Below are 18,148 nucleotides of genomic sequence, written 5' to 3' on the forward strand. Positions count from 1 at the left end.
CAATACACATTTAGAAGTGACATGGTTTGTACAAGACCACAGCTAAGCGGATTTTGAGGCAGCATGATGGCTCACTCTTGTAAGCCCAACCGTCATGAGAATGAGTTAGGGGATTGCCTCGAGTGGGAGGAGATCCCGTTTCTAAATCCTAAAACCAAAGTCTCAATTTGAAACCCAGTGTAGGCAAGAAGAATGGAAGGAGGAAGATGATTTGATTCTCCAGGCTGGCCTCCTCAGGGTGGGTTACCTGGTTAGAAAGAATACTATGTGACTGTGTGAAGAACAGAGACCTACCTTCACAGGCTGACGCAGACTGCAGTGAAGCAAAGCCGAGGCTTCTTAGGGAAAAGAGCTGGGAAGGACTTTTCTACAGCTTTGCATGGCTGGAGCTGCTTCCTATTAAAAAGGAGCAGTGCTTCTGGAGGCCTTCTTTGGAACTCCGCCCACCTGAAGTTTTCCTCATTTGCCTTTAAAATTTATACCTTTATGATTGTCCTGATGAAATCACAGCCAGGAATGCAGCTGCTTTTTTTTTTTTTTTTTTTTTTTTTTTTACAGCCTGCACCAAAGCAAGAAAAACTCCTGGGGGTAGGCACAAACTACTTGGTAGTCACTGTGGAGACTTCAGTCTATCGGAGCTATGGCAAAGTACCGCACCCAAAATAAGGCAGACTATGTCCTTTCATAGCTGCTATGGAGATGTGCGGGTGCCAGAGGGAACTAGAACCTGAAAGTTGGTTTGGTGATGGAAATGAAATGCTGGCTAGGACCCCAGCCTCAAACCAGACTGCGCTGCGGAGCTGGGTTCCTAACCATTGATCTACTACCCTCAGGGCAGAACCATGGGAGCTTCTGATGAACACCTAGGGAGCTCTTGCTGGTGGATTAGGCCACGGGTTCTGCTAAAGATCTGGATTCTAGTCCATTCCAGAAGGTCATGACACTTGTCACACCACTCTGTGTTCTTTGCACCCTACATTAAAAACCTGTAGCCAGAGATGCTGCCAATTAGACTTTCCTGGGCTACAGTGAAACTTTCAGAAACTCCTGTTTTCTGCTCTGCTTCCCGGTACCCCTGGTGACAACCCAGCATCCTTTGCTGGATTCTTGAAGGTCAGCTATGTTGATGTAACCTGCATCTTCAGGAAGGCAATCCCAATACTGAACCTGTTTATCTACATAGCTCTGCTTCCACCCACATTCCAGTTCTGAAGGGGCAGGTGAGGCCATTTATAGAAAGCTTGGGGCGATTACCCAGGTGGGACAATTACTAAAGTGTTCAGAACAGCACTCACAGAGAGGCCTACACTGCCTTTAAACATATGCAGTTCTCATGTGACACACTGCTTTGTGCAGACTGGCTGGAGACACTTTCTCCAGCTCAAGCCAACCTCAGAAATCATTAGCGTCACCACCCAGCAGACTCTGAAGCTGTCTTCTTCAAGAAGGGCCACCACCCCACCACACCCTGCTCCTGGAGACAGTAAACTTTGAAGACACCAGCTGGGTTATTCTAGGGCTGGAGGACTCCTTGTGGGGGCTCTCCCTCCATAAGGCACCTCAAACTGCATGAAAGGGGCATGTCATGGGGTTCTGAAACCAACACCAGAGGCCTCATCCTCTACAGGGAACGCAGTTCTCACAGTGCTCCAGCAGTGATGGAACCCTGAACGGCAGCCAGAAGGCTACAGGAACTGCTGGGAGAAGGAAGGGCTGCAGGTCATAAGGGAAACACAGGACGAAGGAAAGAAACCAAACAGACTTAAACTTTATTCCATCTGCCACAGAGTAGGAGCCACATACACGCTGCCCAAGCACGGCGGGTGAACACACGTGGGCATCAAACCAACTCAAAATTTAAGTTTCTTCCTCTGAAAGACAAAAACATCAAGAGAAGTGAGCCTCACCATGTGATGCAACGCATCTTTCCCCTCTGAGGAACTGGACTGCTGAAGGCCTCCTCTTTGCTGAACCCTCCTGCCCCTTCTAGGGCTGAGCAACTTTCTGTAGCCACCAGTGAGGCTTTCCGGTCATGATCTGCATGGCCTTGCTTCCTCTCAACAGCTGCCCAGGGCCTTCTCTAGATGCTTTCCCTAGTCTCCTTAGGTGACTGGCAGTGCCACCCCACAGGAAGTGCCAGGAAGCTAAGTGACCACAGCACCAGCCTGGTTCCCTCACCAGCCCTCAGACCACCCAGGCTTCAGAGGCCCACTCTGCCCACCTTCCTCCTCCTCCTCTTCTTCCTCCTCATCCTCTTCATCCTCCTCGGAGCTGAAGGTGCCATCAGGCAAGCTGTAGACTCGGATGACCTGCTTGTTGGGGTCCTTGAGGATGAGGTACTTGCCCTCCTCCAGCTTCATGCAGATGTCAATGACGCAGCGCAGGATGCCCCAGGCGTTTTCTACGCTCAGGTTGATCTGGCTGGCAAACTCATTGGGCTTAAACTGCTGGGTGCCCAGGATGACATGGCGTGAGGAGTCCTTTACATGGTACCGGGACACATACCTGTGGGGGAGGACGGTGGTGGTCATACAGGGCCGCACAGAGATGGCAATGCCCGGGGCCAGTGCAGTCCCTTGGTAATGCCAGGCCTGCTGCTCTCAAGCAAAGGGGCGAGCAGCCTTTGCCCCAGGCCTGCCCCGGCACCCACACCAGTCTCACCCGAGCTTCAAGTACTCGGATCCAGCCAGCAAAGCGCAGCAGGTCCACCGGGCCAGCTTGTAGCTGTTGTTCTTCAGCTCAGTGGCGATGACAGCCCCACGCTGAGAGTCCAACTTCTGCCGCCAGTCAACGCCGTTACAGTGCTGCAGAAGGAAAGGCGGTTCCTGGGTGAGGGGCACACCCACCCCAGGCCCCAGGGCCTCCCGGAAGACAGGGGCCCACTAAGACATGAGAGTAGGCCCGAGTCAGGAAGACCGATTATCAACCCAGATATAAAGACATGGCCATCTCTGGATGTAGCCACTCAACCAGATGGCGATGATGGACATGTAAAACTCAGTGACCAGGGTGCTGTGGAGTGACAAGGGGCTTCACTGTGCCAAGGTGAACACGCAGAGAAGGAAGATTGGAATCTGAGGGGCAGGTGGGCGAGCCATGGGGGGGGGGCGGGCCTGAGGGCAGGAGCCCAGCACCTGATGTTTCATATGTGGACTTACAGATGTGGGCAGTCCCAAGGTCATAGGGCAGGGAAATCCCCACCAAACTTTCTTGGTCCATTCCAAAATGAGTATCTGACAGATTCTGTTTCCCTTAAAACTTGAAAATCTGCTGTAGCACCTACAGAGTGCCATGACACTGAAGAGCCCTGCCACCATCCTGGGGACAATCACAGGCAGAGACAAACTGACTATAGAGTGGACAGAAGTCAGACAGAAGTTAGATGCCAAATGACAGGCCCAAGGAACAAAGAGTGCCTGAGCAGACCCAGGAATGGAGCAATACGATAATGGACTCTGGGGAAGGAGTACCTGGGTGCTGACAAGGACAGGGGCCTCAGCTCTATCACTGCAAGGACCTGACTTCTGAACACCCTGAACGAGCTTCCAGCATTCTTCTGGAACACACTGAGCTCTAGGGACAGTCATTGCCACCCACGACACCTCAACAGAGATTGAAACTACAACATGCTGGATGTCTGCCCACCAAATCCAGTTGTAGGTACTGTTTTGGGCCAGTAAATTTCTTTTTATGTGTTTGTGAAGTATAAGGTACTCTGGGACAAGAGCCGCATGGGGGTTACCCTAAGGCTCTACTGGGGTCAATCTCACCTGTGAGTGGGGCGGGGACGTGTGATTTCAGAACAGCACAAACACCAGGGAAGGCAGACGCCACAGTAGAAGTCTAAAAGGCCACTGGCCCCAGAAGAGAAGGGCTCTCTGAGCCACATTTGGATGGCAAGCTAATCATCACCAGCTGGCTGGGCCCCAGAATCATTCTTACCAGCATTCTTTATCCTGTGCAGAGACAACAGCCCCGCCCTTCACTTCAACAGACTGCCACACAGAAAGTCAGGGAGAAAAAAATGACCCCAGACCTGCCTCTCCTGGTGGACTGTCCACTGGTAACAATGGAAAGAGGAGAGAGAGAGTGCCGCACTGTTTTCTCCAGCTCTCAGAACTGGTTCTCAACTTTCCTAAAGCTGTGACGTTTTAACACAGTTTCTCCTGCTGTGGTGACCCCAACCCTAAACTATTTCACTGCTACTTCACAGCTCTAATTTCACTACTGTTGCGAATCGTGATGTAGATATCTGATATGTGGCCTCTCAAATGGGTCATGACCCACAGGTTGAGAACTGCCATCTTAGAGTTTTGAGGTTAGTGATGACAGAGCTGGACAAAGGGATCACAAGGTGGCAGTGAGGCTGAGTACAGAAAGAGGCCAGAGAGTGACCAGGCTTCCCAAGACAAGATAAGGTCAAGATCAGATGTGTAGAGAGCTGGAGCCAATGGGTAGCCAGAATGAACTGTTTATCAGCAGGGACTTAAGTGGATGAAGAAACTCAAGATACCCAGGTACCCCTAACCAGCACCCCATGGCTCTGTGAGCACTTAAAGGACGGTCAGCTTACTCCAGCCCACCCCGCACAGACAACAGGGACACAGCTGCAGTGGTGCCTCACCCTGGAGTCCCACTCGTTGAGCGTTTTGATGTTGATGAAGGACACTTCCCCGTTGGCTCCAGTCATGACACCATCATGCTCACAGCGGACGATAAGGTCAATGTCATCTCCTAGTTTCCACCTTCGGTACCTACAAGGCAAGATTCATGTTCTAGAAGATCTGCCGCTCTGGTTGGACCATCCCAGAGAGCAGAGGACAGGACCTGTGCTCCAGTCTGGCCACACCCCATCAGAGCTGACATACCGGTAAGCAACAGAGGCGATCTCATTCTTGTCCATGTCATCCTCCACAAACGGGTTGGGGTTGGGGAAATTGTATCTTTCTCTCCCCTGCAGGAGTGACAAAGCTTTCAGGAGCTGCTGTGCCTTCAAGTCAGCAGACCCAGCACTGCTGTGCGTCCTGGAGGGCCTGGCTCACTTGTACTGAGGACTAAACCAACACATGCTGTGAGCACCCCTCCCTGCTTCCTTCTTCACCCAGGTGGCGGACTGCGAACCTAACAGGACAGTAATGCCCTTCATACCCTCCTTCATCATGGTAAAAGGTGGACAATGTCCAATATCACATCCTCAAGGCAAAAAAAGGCACTTTGGCCAAAGGCACCTCCACAGCTCATCTGTGTGAGACAAGCACTGACACTGTAACTCACAGAGAAAATGTGCCCAAGCTCACAGACCTGTTCGTGGCTTGGATCCAGGAGAGGCCATGCCTGGCCAACCTCCTGAGTCTAGTGCAAAGCAGAGACTCAGCAGCAGCGGCCTCCTAACCCATCTAAAGAGCAGGCTGGGGCACCCTCTCCTGTGTGCTCACCATCCTCAGGCACTGCTGGGAGAAGTTGTGGTTGATGTAGGTGGCCTCCATGGCCAGGTTGCGAGGTGAGTTGAAGGAATTGCCTTCGTCTTGAGGGGGCTCATTGGCTGTCTCACTCACAGTCAGGAGATCTGTAAAAGCCCAGGCATGGACGGTCACCTGCTCACGCAGCCACCAGCCACTGGCAGTGTGCAAAGCAGCACAGGGATGGAGACCTAGACCACAGGGGCCCATCTCCAAAGAACTGTGTGCTGCCGACAGGGGTCTCTCCCAGGTGTATGTGTGGCATGTGCGGGGAGGGTGGGTGGCTCTTGGACAATCTTCCGTCTGACCTAACACCACCAGTCACACAGTAAGAAGGCCATTCCTTCTCATTCTTTCTGGATTCCTCAAGAGAATGTGTCTCTGTTGGCATTTTAACAAATGAGGCTCAAGACTCAAACAGAATCAGACGGCTTTGTTTTCATACGCAGTTTGCGAGTGATTCATTAAATGTGAATATATGTGTGTGTCATAAAATACACACATACGTATTTTCCTTTAAAAAGCCAGTCCTGTGCAAGTGAACCACACACAGCCACAGCAGTGGTGTGAGGACTCAGAGATGAAGCAGGGAAGCACTGAAGTGGTCTCTGCCCTTGGACTCCAGGAGGCTGGGAGGGGTTGATACACGACCCATTCTCAGGACTAAGCAATTATTTGGAACCAACAATACCTATGCCTCAGCTGCTCCCTAGACAGGCTGCTTACCAAAGTCAGAGTTGTCCCTCTTGTCAAAGAAGAGTTTAGACCCGACTCTCTGCACAACAATGTCCCAGGAGTACACGGAGCGGGTGCAGCTCATCAGTGTGGCCAGGATGGCGTCAGTGGCAAACACATTGCCCTGTGTTTTTGCCAGCTGCAAGAAGGGAGGAAGAGAGAGAGTGAAGTGAGGATGCTGAGGTCACCAGGAAGGGAAAGGACTCCCTTAGTCACCCGAGAAGGCTGCAGCAAACCGGCTGGCGTGGCTGCTCAGTCACTGCTGGGCTGTGGTGGAGGCACACGCCATGCTCTGCTCATCCCTGTCTTTGCTGGTGAGAAAGCTAGGCTCCAGTGTAATGAAGTCTGCCTGGCAGAGCTGGGGTTGAGCATGCCTCTGCTCAGCACATTTAAGTCTACCCAGCAACGAGCCTCCACTTCCATCAAATTCTAAGTCTGACACAGAATAACCTTATCCAAGGGCTGGACCACGCACACAGTCAGCTGTTTCTGTGAGGTCTTCCCAGTAAATCCACCAAATGTGTGTGTGTGTGTGTGTGGGGGGGGGAAGATTGTGCCTAATCAACACGTACACCCTCTCTCTGTCAGGTTCCCCAACAACAGTATTACAACTGCTTATGTAGTAGTATCCAGTGTCTTAGGTGTTGTGAGCAATCCAGAATGATCTGAAACACGGAAAATTGCCAGGACTGACAGGTAAGCAACATCATTCTTACCGAAGCACCCATGAGTTTTGGTATCCACGGGGTGGTCCTGAATCACCCCCCTGACTACTGAGGGACACCTGCACATCTCACACCCTATTCTTTCTGGGGCCTCAGCAACATCCCTAAAGTGGGCAGAGAGTGCATACCTTCCGGATGACAGGGTCGTCTGTGGTGGTGACCGTGTGGAAGATGCGCTTGATGCTCCGCAGAGGCTTCTCACTCCGAGTGGTGATGCGGTCAAAGGCTTTGTCATAGTACTCCAGTGCGCCACAACACTCGCTGAGGGAAGAGGGAAAATCAGAGATCCTCCCCACTGCTCTTTTATGCCATGGAATCAGAAGTCTCATCTACTGGGCACAGGGTGCACACCTATAATCTCAGCACTAGAGAGGCAGAGGCAGGAGGATGACAAATTTGAGTTAAGACTCAGCTACAATAAGCGCCCTGTCTCAGAAAGAAACATCACCCAGAAGTCTAGTATGTATGAAAGAGATGGAATTAATCTCCTTGGAAAGGAGGTAAATCCTCACTCCAGTTGTTTCCTGTCCTCTTAGCTCCCACAGGGAAACACGCCTCCCCCAGCTACCCTCCTCTGGGAAGAGCCCATTATAGAGGCACCTTGGCCACTGTCTTAGCTCCACGCCCCTGTTCTGTGTCTGAGGCTGCACAAAACAGAGTCTCCTGAATATCTGTCATGCCTCTTCTGCCCAAAGAGCTTAGAGACTGACCTACTGTGCTTCCGTGCAGACACCAAGAGTGGGAACAAATTGGAACTTTCAGTAAACTTAATGCATTTTCTTGTGGGTCTTGATTTTTCAAAATCATACCTACTAGTCTTAAGTAGTACCATGAGTGGCTTCAAATCCGAGTTGCTAGGGCCTAAGGAGACCTCGATCCCAGCTGGTCCACATGCCCGAGTGTGTGGGCAGCAGTGAAGAAGCTACTCACATGTCTTGAGGCTCCGACACTTCCAAGTAGCGCATCTTCATTAGCTGAGGGAAGTCCATCTCCTCCTTCACCTCCCAGTCACTGCGGACTTCAACTGAAGAGTCTCGGGGTTTCTGTAGAGAGAACACAGGGAAGATACTCATACCCACACAAGGAAGTAAAAGAGGCCAACACAGGAAGGCCTTTATTTAATCATTATGGTCCTGGCTGGGTTTTTTTGTTTGTTTGTTTGTTTGTTTTTCGAGAGACAGGGTTTCTCTGTGTAGCCCTGGCTGTCCTGGAACTCACTCTGTAGACCAGGCTGGCCTTGAACTCAAGAGATTCGCTTGCTTCTGCCTCCCAAGTACTGGGATTAAAGGCACGTGTAGTCCTAGCTGTTTTTTAAGAAGGTATCTGTAGAAGCTCACAGAAGGGATCAGGGACTCAACACGGACCTCTCAGGGTATCAACTACATAGTTTTTGACACAACAAGCACCAAATTCACCAAAGTGTAACTTTCACATCATTCCCCCTCCTTGTGGCACTGGGGATCGAACCCAAGTTTTTGTGCATGCAAGGCAGCCACTGCACTGCTGGGCTATACTCCTAGCCCAGACTCCACTGTCGTTCATGTCTGCTATTCTCACAGCTCCTACAATGTGTTAGCGTTATTCCTAACAGTGCCAAAGTGGAATGGTGAATGGCTGAAAGCAATGTGGCAGTTCATACAAAGAAATGCTACTTGGCAATATGGAGTAAGTACAGTCAGTTCTCCATATCTGCAAGTTCTATACCCATGGGTTCTCTATTCCAGAGTCATGTGTGAACTGAAAATATTCCGGGTGCTCAGCATGCTGAAAAGTCCTGCATGCTGAAAATCCTAACTACTGGGTAGCTGAGGCAGGAGGATCACGTGAGATCAACACGTATAAATAACCCAGAGGTGAGTTAAAGTCCATGAGGGGATGCACATAAGATACATGCACTGTCACACCATTTTATGCAAAACAAAGTCAGCACCCACAAATCTTGGTCTCTTTGAGGGTGCCTGGAATCAACCCTTAACAGTACGAAGGAAAAATGGAAAGACTGTATTAATAAAGACTGTGACAGGGGACAGATCTTAAAAATGCCACACTAAATAAAGGGCACAGCTTATGATTCCATTTACATGAAATGCACACATCAGGAAATCCAGAGACGGCAAGAGCAGTGTTGGCTAGGAGTGGGGAGGACAGGCCATGCCTAAGGGCACAAGGTTTCTTTGTAAGAGTGATGCAGGTATAAAGCTGTCTGCAGTAACTGAGCACACTGGAGACCACACAACCGCACTGTGTGGCTCCTATCTTGAAGGACAAAAAGAAAACAAACCCACCCAATTCCCAATGGAATTCTGGTGTGAACACACTACCTGTGACTTCTGGTCCCATTTCTGCCTCACTCCAAATTGCTTCTGGAATTTTTTCTGCAAGCGAATTCGTTCTCTGCAAAGACAGACAGACAGACAGAATGCTGTGCTTTCAGTAGCTCCTTCTAGCTGAATCACAGTGTCCTTCCTGCTGCTACCAGGATAGAAAATGGTGGCTCAGAGATGAAGAGACCATGTTGGCATATGCTGGGGATGAGAGCAGAGGCACACTACCCCCAGAACCAACTGTAGGGTGCATTTAGCCCACAGTTACTGGCAATCCTGGCTAGGGTGTGGTGGCTGCTGTGCTCAGCCCCAAGGACCCATAGGATACAGTGTACATGGTGCTGCCTGGAACCAGGCACCCAGAAGCTACAGGGGCCACTTCAATTCTACCCGTTGTTGTTGATTTGTTACAGCATAAATGCCTCCCTCAGTTACTTCCCACCAGGCACCATGACCCAGTCTCGGACAGCAACAGGCTACGAGGTTTTGGCTTCTTTTGCAATAGTGAAAGACAGCCAGTCCCTGCTCTGGCTCCATGATTTCTGAATACAGCCCATTTGGGAACACAACTCTGACCTGGCAGGAAGGGATGCTCACCTCTCTTTCTGCTTGGCACTCTTGGGCAGTGTCTGAAGGTTGAACTGCACCATGTTCCGGCGATCTTTGTCTCTGCGGAGGTTCCGCTGAGAAGCAGGAAGAAACCCATGATAACCTCTTAGGAGTCATAGCTTACTGATATCTTGAGAGAAAGTTTGGGGCGTGAAGGCCCAGGTTTCACGTCCCTGTCCTTTCGCTCTACGGCACCCCCAGTACGTGAGTTAAGGGGAGAAGCACTTGGGTGCGCTTGGACTCTTTCCACCAATGTGGGCTTACTAGTTTTACTGGAGTTGCTAAGACTGCATCTTTATGTAGCACCCAACCAAGCCACCTCGTTAATAAAGCCTACATGTTGCAATTCAGCGAGAAAATAGGTTCCCAGCACAGGTGTAGGATGTCTGACCTACCGTGAACAGAAATCTAAATCCCTCCAACATATCCTTGGACGAGGTATTCCGATACAACTAGTTACTGAACTGCTACTTGGGATTGGTCAGAGGCCTGCAAGCTTTTCCTGTCTCATCAGTGCTCCCAAGATGGTTGCTAAGTGCAGAAATTCTCAATGGTAAGAGCTCCAAGGCGCTCAGGCCTACCTGTGCGAATCTCATCCGGTTCCGCTGGTAGGCAGTCTTCTGTGTGCGTGCCGTGTCCACCAGCTGGAAGCTCGTCTCATCCTCCTCATGGAAATATGCATACTGACTTCCCCCACCGAACTGAGAGGAGTACTTGTCTGCAGGCAGAGGTGACAGCGAGCGAGCTAAGTGCTCCCTACAGACTGCTCATGTGCACGACAGCCTTGAGCCCTGCTCTCTGAAGTGTAGTTCTGGGACCTGCAGTACTTTTTAGGACCACAAGCTTGTGAGGTATGCAGACTCACTGCCCTGCCTAGGACCTGACAGATGGGAACCTGTATTTAAACATGATCCCAGGTGATTCATACACACGTTTAAGTTTTAAGAGCTTGAGTCTAAAAAACTTACCAAGAGAGCCCACGAATCTCAAGCCAACCCACTTCACCTCTGCCTGGTCAAGTCAAGTAAGAATCACCGGAGCCATGGACACTGCCATCGACCACGACAGACTTCCTTTCTCACCTCCGCCACCTTAACTTAGTATTCCAGGCAGCCACTTCCAACCATCTAACTGGCACCAAGAAAAGCGCTTTCCCTTCTCAGAACCTTAAAACCAGAGCCCAAAGCCTAGAGTCCACCAATTGGTGGCTTCAGGAGGTCCCAAGCAATAGAATGCAAATGGCAGCACACTCAACATATTTTTAGAGGAGTCTGGCTGTCACCCCACAATAGCTAACTTTGAACTCCTGGGACTATTTCCCAAACCATGGTTAGTTAGTGCACACACTTCAGAATAGATCCCCAATAACTATGATTTCCTTTCTAAAAAGCTGTTGTGTGGAGCTTACTGAACAAAGCAACAGTCTTCCCAAGGCCCAGATGTGGGTAGCCCACCAAGGAACACTTACTGGTGTACCTCTTGTCCTGGTACGTGGCCCCCGTCCAGTCTGCAACCTGTTAGGCGCAATGAAGACAAGGAAGAGCACAGGTCAGGCGAGCAGCTTCTGCTGACCCAGAAACCCCAGATACAAGGGAGACGGTGTGAGAAAGGCATCGGCGTCGCCTCTGACGCTTCTGCACATGACTCCGCCTCTGACTCATTCCGCAGTCAAGGCCTTCCTCAGCTGGTGGCCCCCGAAGGAAGTACAGCCATGAAGAGTAAGAAGGAAATGGGCGGCTGTGAGCAGCTGGCCCAGCTGAAGGGACCCAGTACCTTCCCCAGCCGATCTCCTTTGCTGAACGGCTGGTAGGGCATATCCCGAAACTGCTCAGGAACGGCACAGGGACCCCAGCCCGAGGGGTTGTCCTGGATCACAGGTGTCATGAACTTTGCCATCTTCTAAAACCTTAAAAAACAAGCATTGTGAGCGGCTTTATGAAGAAAGGCCACTAAGTCCCAAGCCCCGACCTCCACTGGAGCTGCACTACAGAGGTGCACACAAAGCAGAGCCATGGCTCTGGAGCAGCCTGGACAGGGCTTCCTTCTAACTGCTCTAAGAACACTTGAAACTCAGAACATGGCCCATAGCAGCGACATTTTCTTGTGTCTCATTAACTCTAGGACATGTTCTTTTTTGGCGAATATCTTTGAAATGAGGCTGTGCCTTATACTTGATGGGGTGTCCCATCTTTTCTTTCTCAGTATAACGTAAGATAAAGGTGTTTCAGATTCATGAAATATGGTAAAGGTATGATGAGTTCCCTCAAAAACACCTTCACCAAAGCACCCAACACCCAATTTCTCTAAGCCCCAGGCTCTAAAATAAAGAACAGCCTGTACCATGGGACCATTGTCAAAGTCTTATTAATCACCACGCCACAAAATCACCACTCAGATACACAAACACACCAGCACAGAGCGCTTTAAAGGCCCTTGGAAGTGGAAGGAGAGAAGTGACTCCCAAATGCGCTCCTCTGACCTCCAGGTGAATGCCATGGCATGCATGTGCTGGCACTCACATCGCATACTCACACACCCACAGCAACAAAATTAAAAAAATAAAGGACTAAAACCAAACATTTCCAAGGGCCTCGAGCAGATCCTGGAACTTGACTTTCTGTTTCTTCCAATTTCCCATCAGCACAAATCCTGTACAGTGCATGCAGCCAGGCAAACGCACTGCCCTGCACTGCTTGGTGACCAAGGCCACCGTAAACCTCAGAGCAAAATCAGCAGGGTAAGGGCTGGTGAGACGGCTGCAGAAGCGGCCGGCTGTCAAATGCGCGCGCGCGCGCACACACACACACACACACACACACACACACACACACACACACACACACGCACTGGGGCACCGTTCTCACTTCTTACAACACTCCACCTCATCAGACCCTTCTATCGATCCTGTGGGGCAGAGGCCAGTTCTGCCCCCATTTCCCAGGTAAAAATATAAAGGTACAGTGAAATAAAAGTTACAGTGTTGGATGATTTAAAAATTTGAACCCAGGCAGTGTAGCTTTAGAATCACAGTCTGTATAAATGCTACAGCTCATTTTAGAAAAACAAAAACCAAGAGCTGTATAGCCCAGGGGTTTGCTGGACACTTCCCACCAACAACCAAAAAAAACCAAACAAACAACCAAAAACCAAAAACAACAACAACAACAACAAACCCCAAAAACCACGCATCAACCACCTGTCTGACATAGCCAGGTGGTGGTGGGGCTCTCTGTGCGTTTGAGGCCAGCCTGGTCTACAAAGTGAGTTCCAGGACAGCCAGGGCTACACAGAGAAACCCTGTCTCGGGAAAAAAAAGTCTGACAGTGTCCAGAGAGTCTAGTAATCTCTCCTCCTTGCTCTGAAAACAGGGAAGCTGAAGCTATTTATTTAGGTTGACAGCCACAAGGAATAAACTTGGGAGCTTCATGCCCATATGGGAACTTATCCTAAGCTCTAGGAAGAGGACATGGGGGAGGGTGGTGGCCTTCAAACAGTTCACATGACAGAAGAGCCCCAGCGTGTGTCGGTTCTGTGCTAGGGAGTTTCGAACCACTGCTCCCTCATACCACCACCTTTGAGAAACAAAAGTTGGCTCTAACTGAAGCAGTCCATCCGCCCACCATCTCTAAAACACTTTCCACGGTTATCTGCCTAAGCCTGGCCTTCTTTGGCTATCCTGTAGTTAGGTGGCAGCTTGACAGTCTGGGGCTGTAAGCCATACCCACAATACCGTCTCAAAAGCAACTCTAAGATTTTAGTGGTCACAAGTTCCAGACAGTTCAAGGCTCCACATGCATCACCTCCCTGGATGGGCAGGGGCTTGGAGTCCTTTGGCTTCTGCACATGTGAACCAGAAAGTAACTGGCAGGGGAAAACTTAAGACGAAGCGACAGCTGTGTTGGCCGGCCACTGTCACCGTGGACACTACAGACGGAGCCATGAACTCCCGGGACTCGGTTTCAGACCACAGTGGAACCTACTCCTCAGTCGTCCATTTCGGAGCAGCGAAGGAAATCGTTCAAAACGCCCAGAGCGGGGACACTTGGCCCCCACGGCCGTGCTAGCATCGGGTGAGGGATCCACACACCGTGTCCGGTGTCCTGCACGAACAGGGTCGCGCCTGGGGACCACCGCAGGCCGACTCCCGCCCCGCCCAGCGGAGGAGCAGCGACGACAGGAGGGCTCTTCCGGGAGGCCCCCCCCCGCCCCGAAGCCAGGCCTCCCCCAGGCTGGCTCGCGAGGTCCGCAGGGCTCTACGAAGCAAGCCGCTCACCTGCAAGGGGCTCCGCAGGCCCGGATGGCGACAGATGGCGTGGGCAAGAGACTGCGATTACGCCCCGTGCTCCCGGGACCCGAGACAGGAGGAAAGTTGCGCGCGCAGGGGCCGGCGCCGTAAAGCGCGACCAGCGCTGTCGTAAAGACGGGCCCCCGCCACTTCCTTCTTAGTCAGCGGAAAAACGTCGAGCCGTAAAGCGAAGACACAACCGGAAGTCTGTCGCGGCTCTTGGCCTCTGAGACGCCAGACACCAGGGGAGGGGTGTGATTACGTCAGCGGCATCTGGGGACGCCCAGAGCGGCTCCGGAGTCAAACGTGGTCGCGCGCGCGGTGCGAGGGAAGCTGGGGACGGGGAGCGGGAAGGAGCCAGCCCCGCGGTGTCCCACAATGCTTCGCGGCCGCCTCGACCCTTCTGCCTCCCACAGTCCCTCGCGGCTGTCGCCGCCTCCAGTCTGGGTGTCGGTCGGGTTGAACGTCGCCTGGAGGGGGGGGGGGGGGGTGGCAAGTGACCCTCAGCAGGTCCTATGCTTGCTGTTCTTTCTGCCCTGCAGGTTTACTGTCACTGCTTTGGTCCTGTCATGTCTGTGTCTTTAAGAGTTGGCTCCTAGCCAGGAGTGGCCTCACATCCTGGGACCCCTGTACTCTGAGGCAGGAGGATCGTAATGCCAGACAGGAGCTGGTGAAGTTGGGGAAGGCTCCAAGAAAAGGCACTTTCATGGAAAATAGCTATCTCACTGACAGTAAAACATTGTTTGTTTGTTATTTTTTGAGACAGGGTTTCTTTGTGTAGCTTTGGAGCCTGTCCTGGAACTCAGAGATCTGCCTGGCTCTGCCTCCTGAGTGCTGGGATTAATGGCAATGGTGCCACCACCACTACCACCACCACCACCCAGCTTCAGTAAGAAATTTTTTAAAAATTTGAAACAGGGTTTCACTGAATTGCCCAACCTGACCTTGAACTCCCAGCACCTGAGAACCTGAGGCAGGATTGCTGCAAACCCGGCACCAGCCTGGGCTCCATAGCACGACCCCCAAAATATAAGGAGATATGTATCAGACTGCCTCTCTCTCTCTCTCTCATCCATCCATCCATCTGTTTTAGTCAGGGTCTCTATGTATCTCTGGATAGCTCAGAATTTGCTATGTAGACCAAGATTGCCTCCTCACAGAGATCTACCTGCCTCTCCCCAGTGCTAGGTTCAAAGGCATGTGCTACCACATCCAGCACTGATTACAGTATTTCAATATCAACTTTACACAGGCCAAAAGAAATTTAGAGAGGTGCATATGCTAACTCAAGTTCACATGGCTAGTGAGAGACCTCCACCTACTCCATCAGGGTTTCTTCTAGCAACTGAGAGGTGTGTGCTCCATCCCCTTGGGGTGTTCAGTGTGATGTGAGAGGGGGGCTGAGGTAGACGGAAAGGTGTCTCTTAAGAAGTAACATTTGGGGGCTGGTGAGATGGCTCAGCAGTTAGAGCACTGAGTACCCAGGTTTGGTTCCTAGTGCCCACGTGGTGGCTCACAACCATCTGTAACACCAGTTCTAGGGGATCCACATGCTCTTTTCTGGCTTTTTTTTTTTTTTTTTAAAGATTTATTTATTTATCATGTATACAGTGAGTGTTCAGCCTGCAGGCCAGAAGAGGGCACCAGATCTCATTGTAAATGGCTGTGAGCCACCATGTGGTTGCTGGGAATTGAACTCAGGACCTCTGGAAGAACAGCCAGTGCTCTTAACCTCTGAGCCATCTCTCCAGCCCCCTTTTCTGGCTTTTGTGGACACCAGGCATGCAAGTGATGCATGGACATACATGCAGGCAAAACATCTATACACATTAAAAGAAAGTGACATTTGACCAAGAGTTGAACACAGGTGAGCAAGGCAGGTACCTTCTCTCTTTTCTTTTTGATGTTGTTTGAATCTTAAATGGTCTTTTAATAAAAACCCAGAGCCAGATATCAGGGTGAAAGCTGACAGATCAGAGAAGCAGAACAGCCAGCCACTAGTTCTTACCTCTATGAAATCCTCAGCCTAAAGAGAGTGAGTTCCTGTTTCCTCACATCTTATGTACCTTTCTCTGCCCTGCCACATTACTTCCTGGGATTAAAGGCATGTATGCTTCCCAAGCAAAGGCATAAGATCTCAAGTGCTGGGATTAAGGGTGTGTGCCACCACTACCTGGCCTCTATGTCTAATCTAGTGGCAGGCTTTGTCCTCTGATCCTCAGGCAAGTTTATTAGGGTACACAATATATCACCACATTTTGACATTTGTATTATGTAGTGGTTTGAAAGAAAATGGCTCCCAAAGGGAGTGGCATTATTAGGAGTTGTGGCCTTGTTAGTGTAGGTGTGGTCTTGTTGGAGGAAGTGTGTCACTGTGGAAGTGGGCTTTGAGGTCTCATATTTATATGCTCAAGCCACACCCAGTGAGACAGACCACTTCCTGTTTCCTGTGAGTTAAGATGTAAGAACTCTCAGCTCCTTCTCTAGCACCACATCTGCCTTGCTTCCTGACTAAGCCTTTGAAACTGTAAGCAAGCCACCACAATGAAATGTTTTCCTTTTTAAGAGTTGCCATGGTCATGGTGCCTCTTCACAGCAATAGAAACCCTAACTAGGACATGTTACCTGAGTACTTACTCGATTCACGTGTTTCTGGCAGCACAGGGAGCCTTTGGCACAGAGCGGGTGCTTAATAAGGATTTGCCAACTAAGTAAAGGCATGAAAGGACTAGAGGCAGCGGGCAAGGAGGAACTCTTCCTGAATCACTAAGAGCTTTCCCCTGCATCAGGATCCTTTGTGTTTAATGATGGACAGAGCTGATTCTTGTTTCAGAGAACTCCCATGTAGATGGAAGTGACCGTAAGAGCCTGCCAGGCCCTCCTACATGTCCCCACAAGTCATATCTGAGAGCAAGAGGCCCCATCCTGTGCTATACTGTCCTGTTCTGATAAAACATCTGTCTAGATAAGAGAAGTGCATGTTCTAATGAGAACCTACAGTGCCTTAAGGAGTGATATAACAGTTACTGAGTGCTGACTATGCCAGGCAACATGCTAGGTGCTTTCCATGAATGACTTTTTTTTTTTTTTTTTTTTTTTTAAAGATTTATTTATTATGTATACAGTTCTGCCTGAACATATCCCTGCAGGCCAGAAGAGGGCGCCAGATCTCATTACAGATGGTTGTGAGCCACCATGTGGTTGCTGGGAATTGAACTCAGGACCTTTGGAAGAACAAGCAGTGCTCTTAACCTCTGAGCCATCTCTCCAGCCCTTTTTTTTTTTTTTTTTTTTTTTTAAAAAAAAAAAAGGACAGTTGTATAAGATGGGCAAGTTTCCTATTAATGTTAGGGGGAAGGAGACTCGGGGCATTTGGGTAGATGGCTCACTGAGCAGGCAGCAGAGGCAGGATTAGATGGCAGATTTGTTTGTTTGTCTTTTGTTTTTTTGAGACAGGGTTTCTTTGTGTAGTTCTGGCTGTCCTGGAACTCACTCTGTAGACCAGGCTGACGTTGAACTCATAGAGATCCACCTGCCTCTGCTTTGGAAGTACTGGGATTAAAGGTGTGCGCCACTATGCCCGGCTTAGATAGCAGTTTTATGGACTTTAAAGGTGGAGGAGGCCGTCCCTGGGTGGCATGGTTCTCTGTCTGTGTCTTCTGTCTCTCCTTCTCTCCCTCTCTCACAGACGCTTTACTGTGAGTGTCAGCAGAAATTCCAATGTTTTCCTATGGACTGGGCTCAGGGACTGCAATTCAAAGGGAGGGCACTCTGGGTTTGTGTGGGAGTGTCCCATTGGTGTCATGTATGTGTGGTGAGTGGAAAAAGACATTCTGAACACTTTTAGGGGCTGAGTCAACTCCTGAGGTTTAGGCTGGCCTTGAACTTGTAATCTTCTTGCCCCAGACTTCAGAGTGCAGAGATGACAGAAGGGGATTCTTGCTTTGAAATTTTTATTTCAGATTTTAACTGGTGCATATTATTTGCCTAATTATGTTTTTTGTTCTTTTT

The 18,148-nt window shown here is 50.3% G+C and overlaps 1 protein-coding gene across 1 annotated transcript; it reads right to left on the reverse strand.

Moving 5' to 3' along the window:
* Positions 1-1,748: 1,748 nt before the first annotated feature.
* Eif3d (eukaryotic translation initiation factor 3 subunit D) lies at positions 1,749-14,255 on the reverse strand. The gene is made up of 15 exons (XM_052748253.1): positions 14,126-14,255; positions 11,626-11,758; positions 11,321-11,366; positions 10,434-10,570; positions 9,841-9,926; positions 9,241-9,313; positions 7,850-7,962; positions 7,048-7,180; positions 6,186-6,333; positions 5,436-5,566; positions 4,869-4,954; positions 4,625-4,754; positions 2,662-2,804; positions 2,222-2,505; positions 1,749-1,871 (listed from the first exon to the last, which is right to left on the reverse strand). Exons 2-15 carry the CDS (start codon positions 11,746-11,748, stop codon positions 1,858-1,860), a joined length of 1,647 nt encoding a protein of 548 aa, XP_052604213.1. The 5' UTR covers positions 11,749-11,758; positions 14,126-14,255; the 3' UTR covers positions 1,749-1,857.
* Between the last annotated feature and the right edge of the window lie 3,893 nt (positions 14,256-18,148).

Source organism: Peromyscus californicus, unplaced genomic scaffold (genome assembly GCF_007827085.1).
Source record: "Peromyscus californicus insignis strain IS unplaced genomic scaffold, ASM782708v3 Scaffold_20__1_contigs__length_68692818, whole genome shotgun sequence".
Lineage (NCBI taxonomy): Eukaryota > Metazoa > Chordata > Mammalia > Rodentia > Cricetidae > Peromyscus > Peromyscus californicus.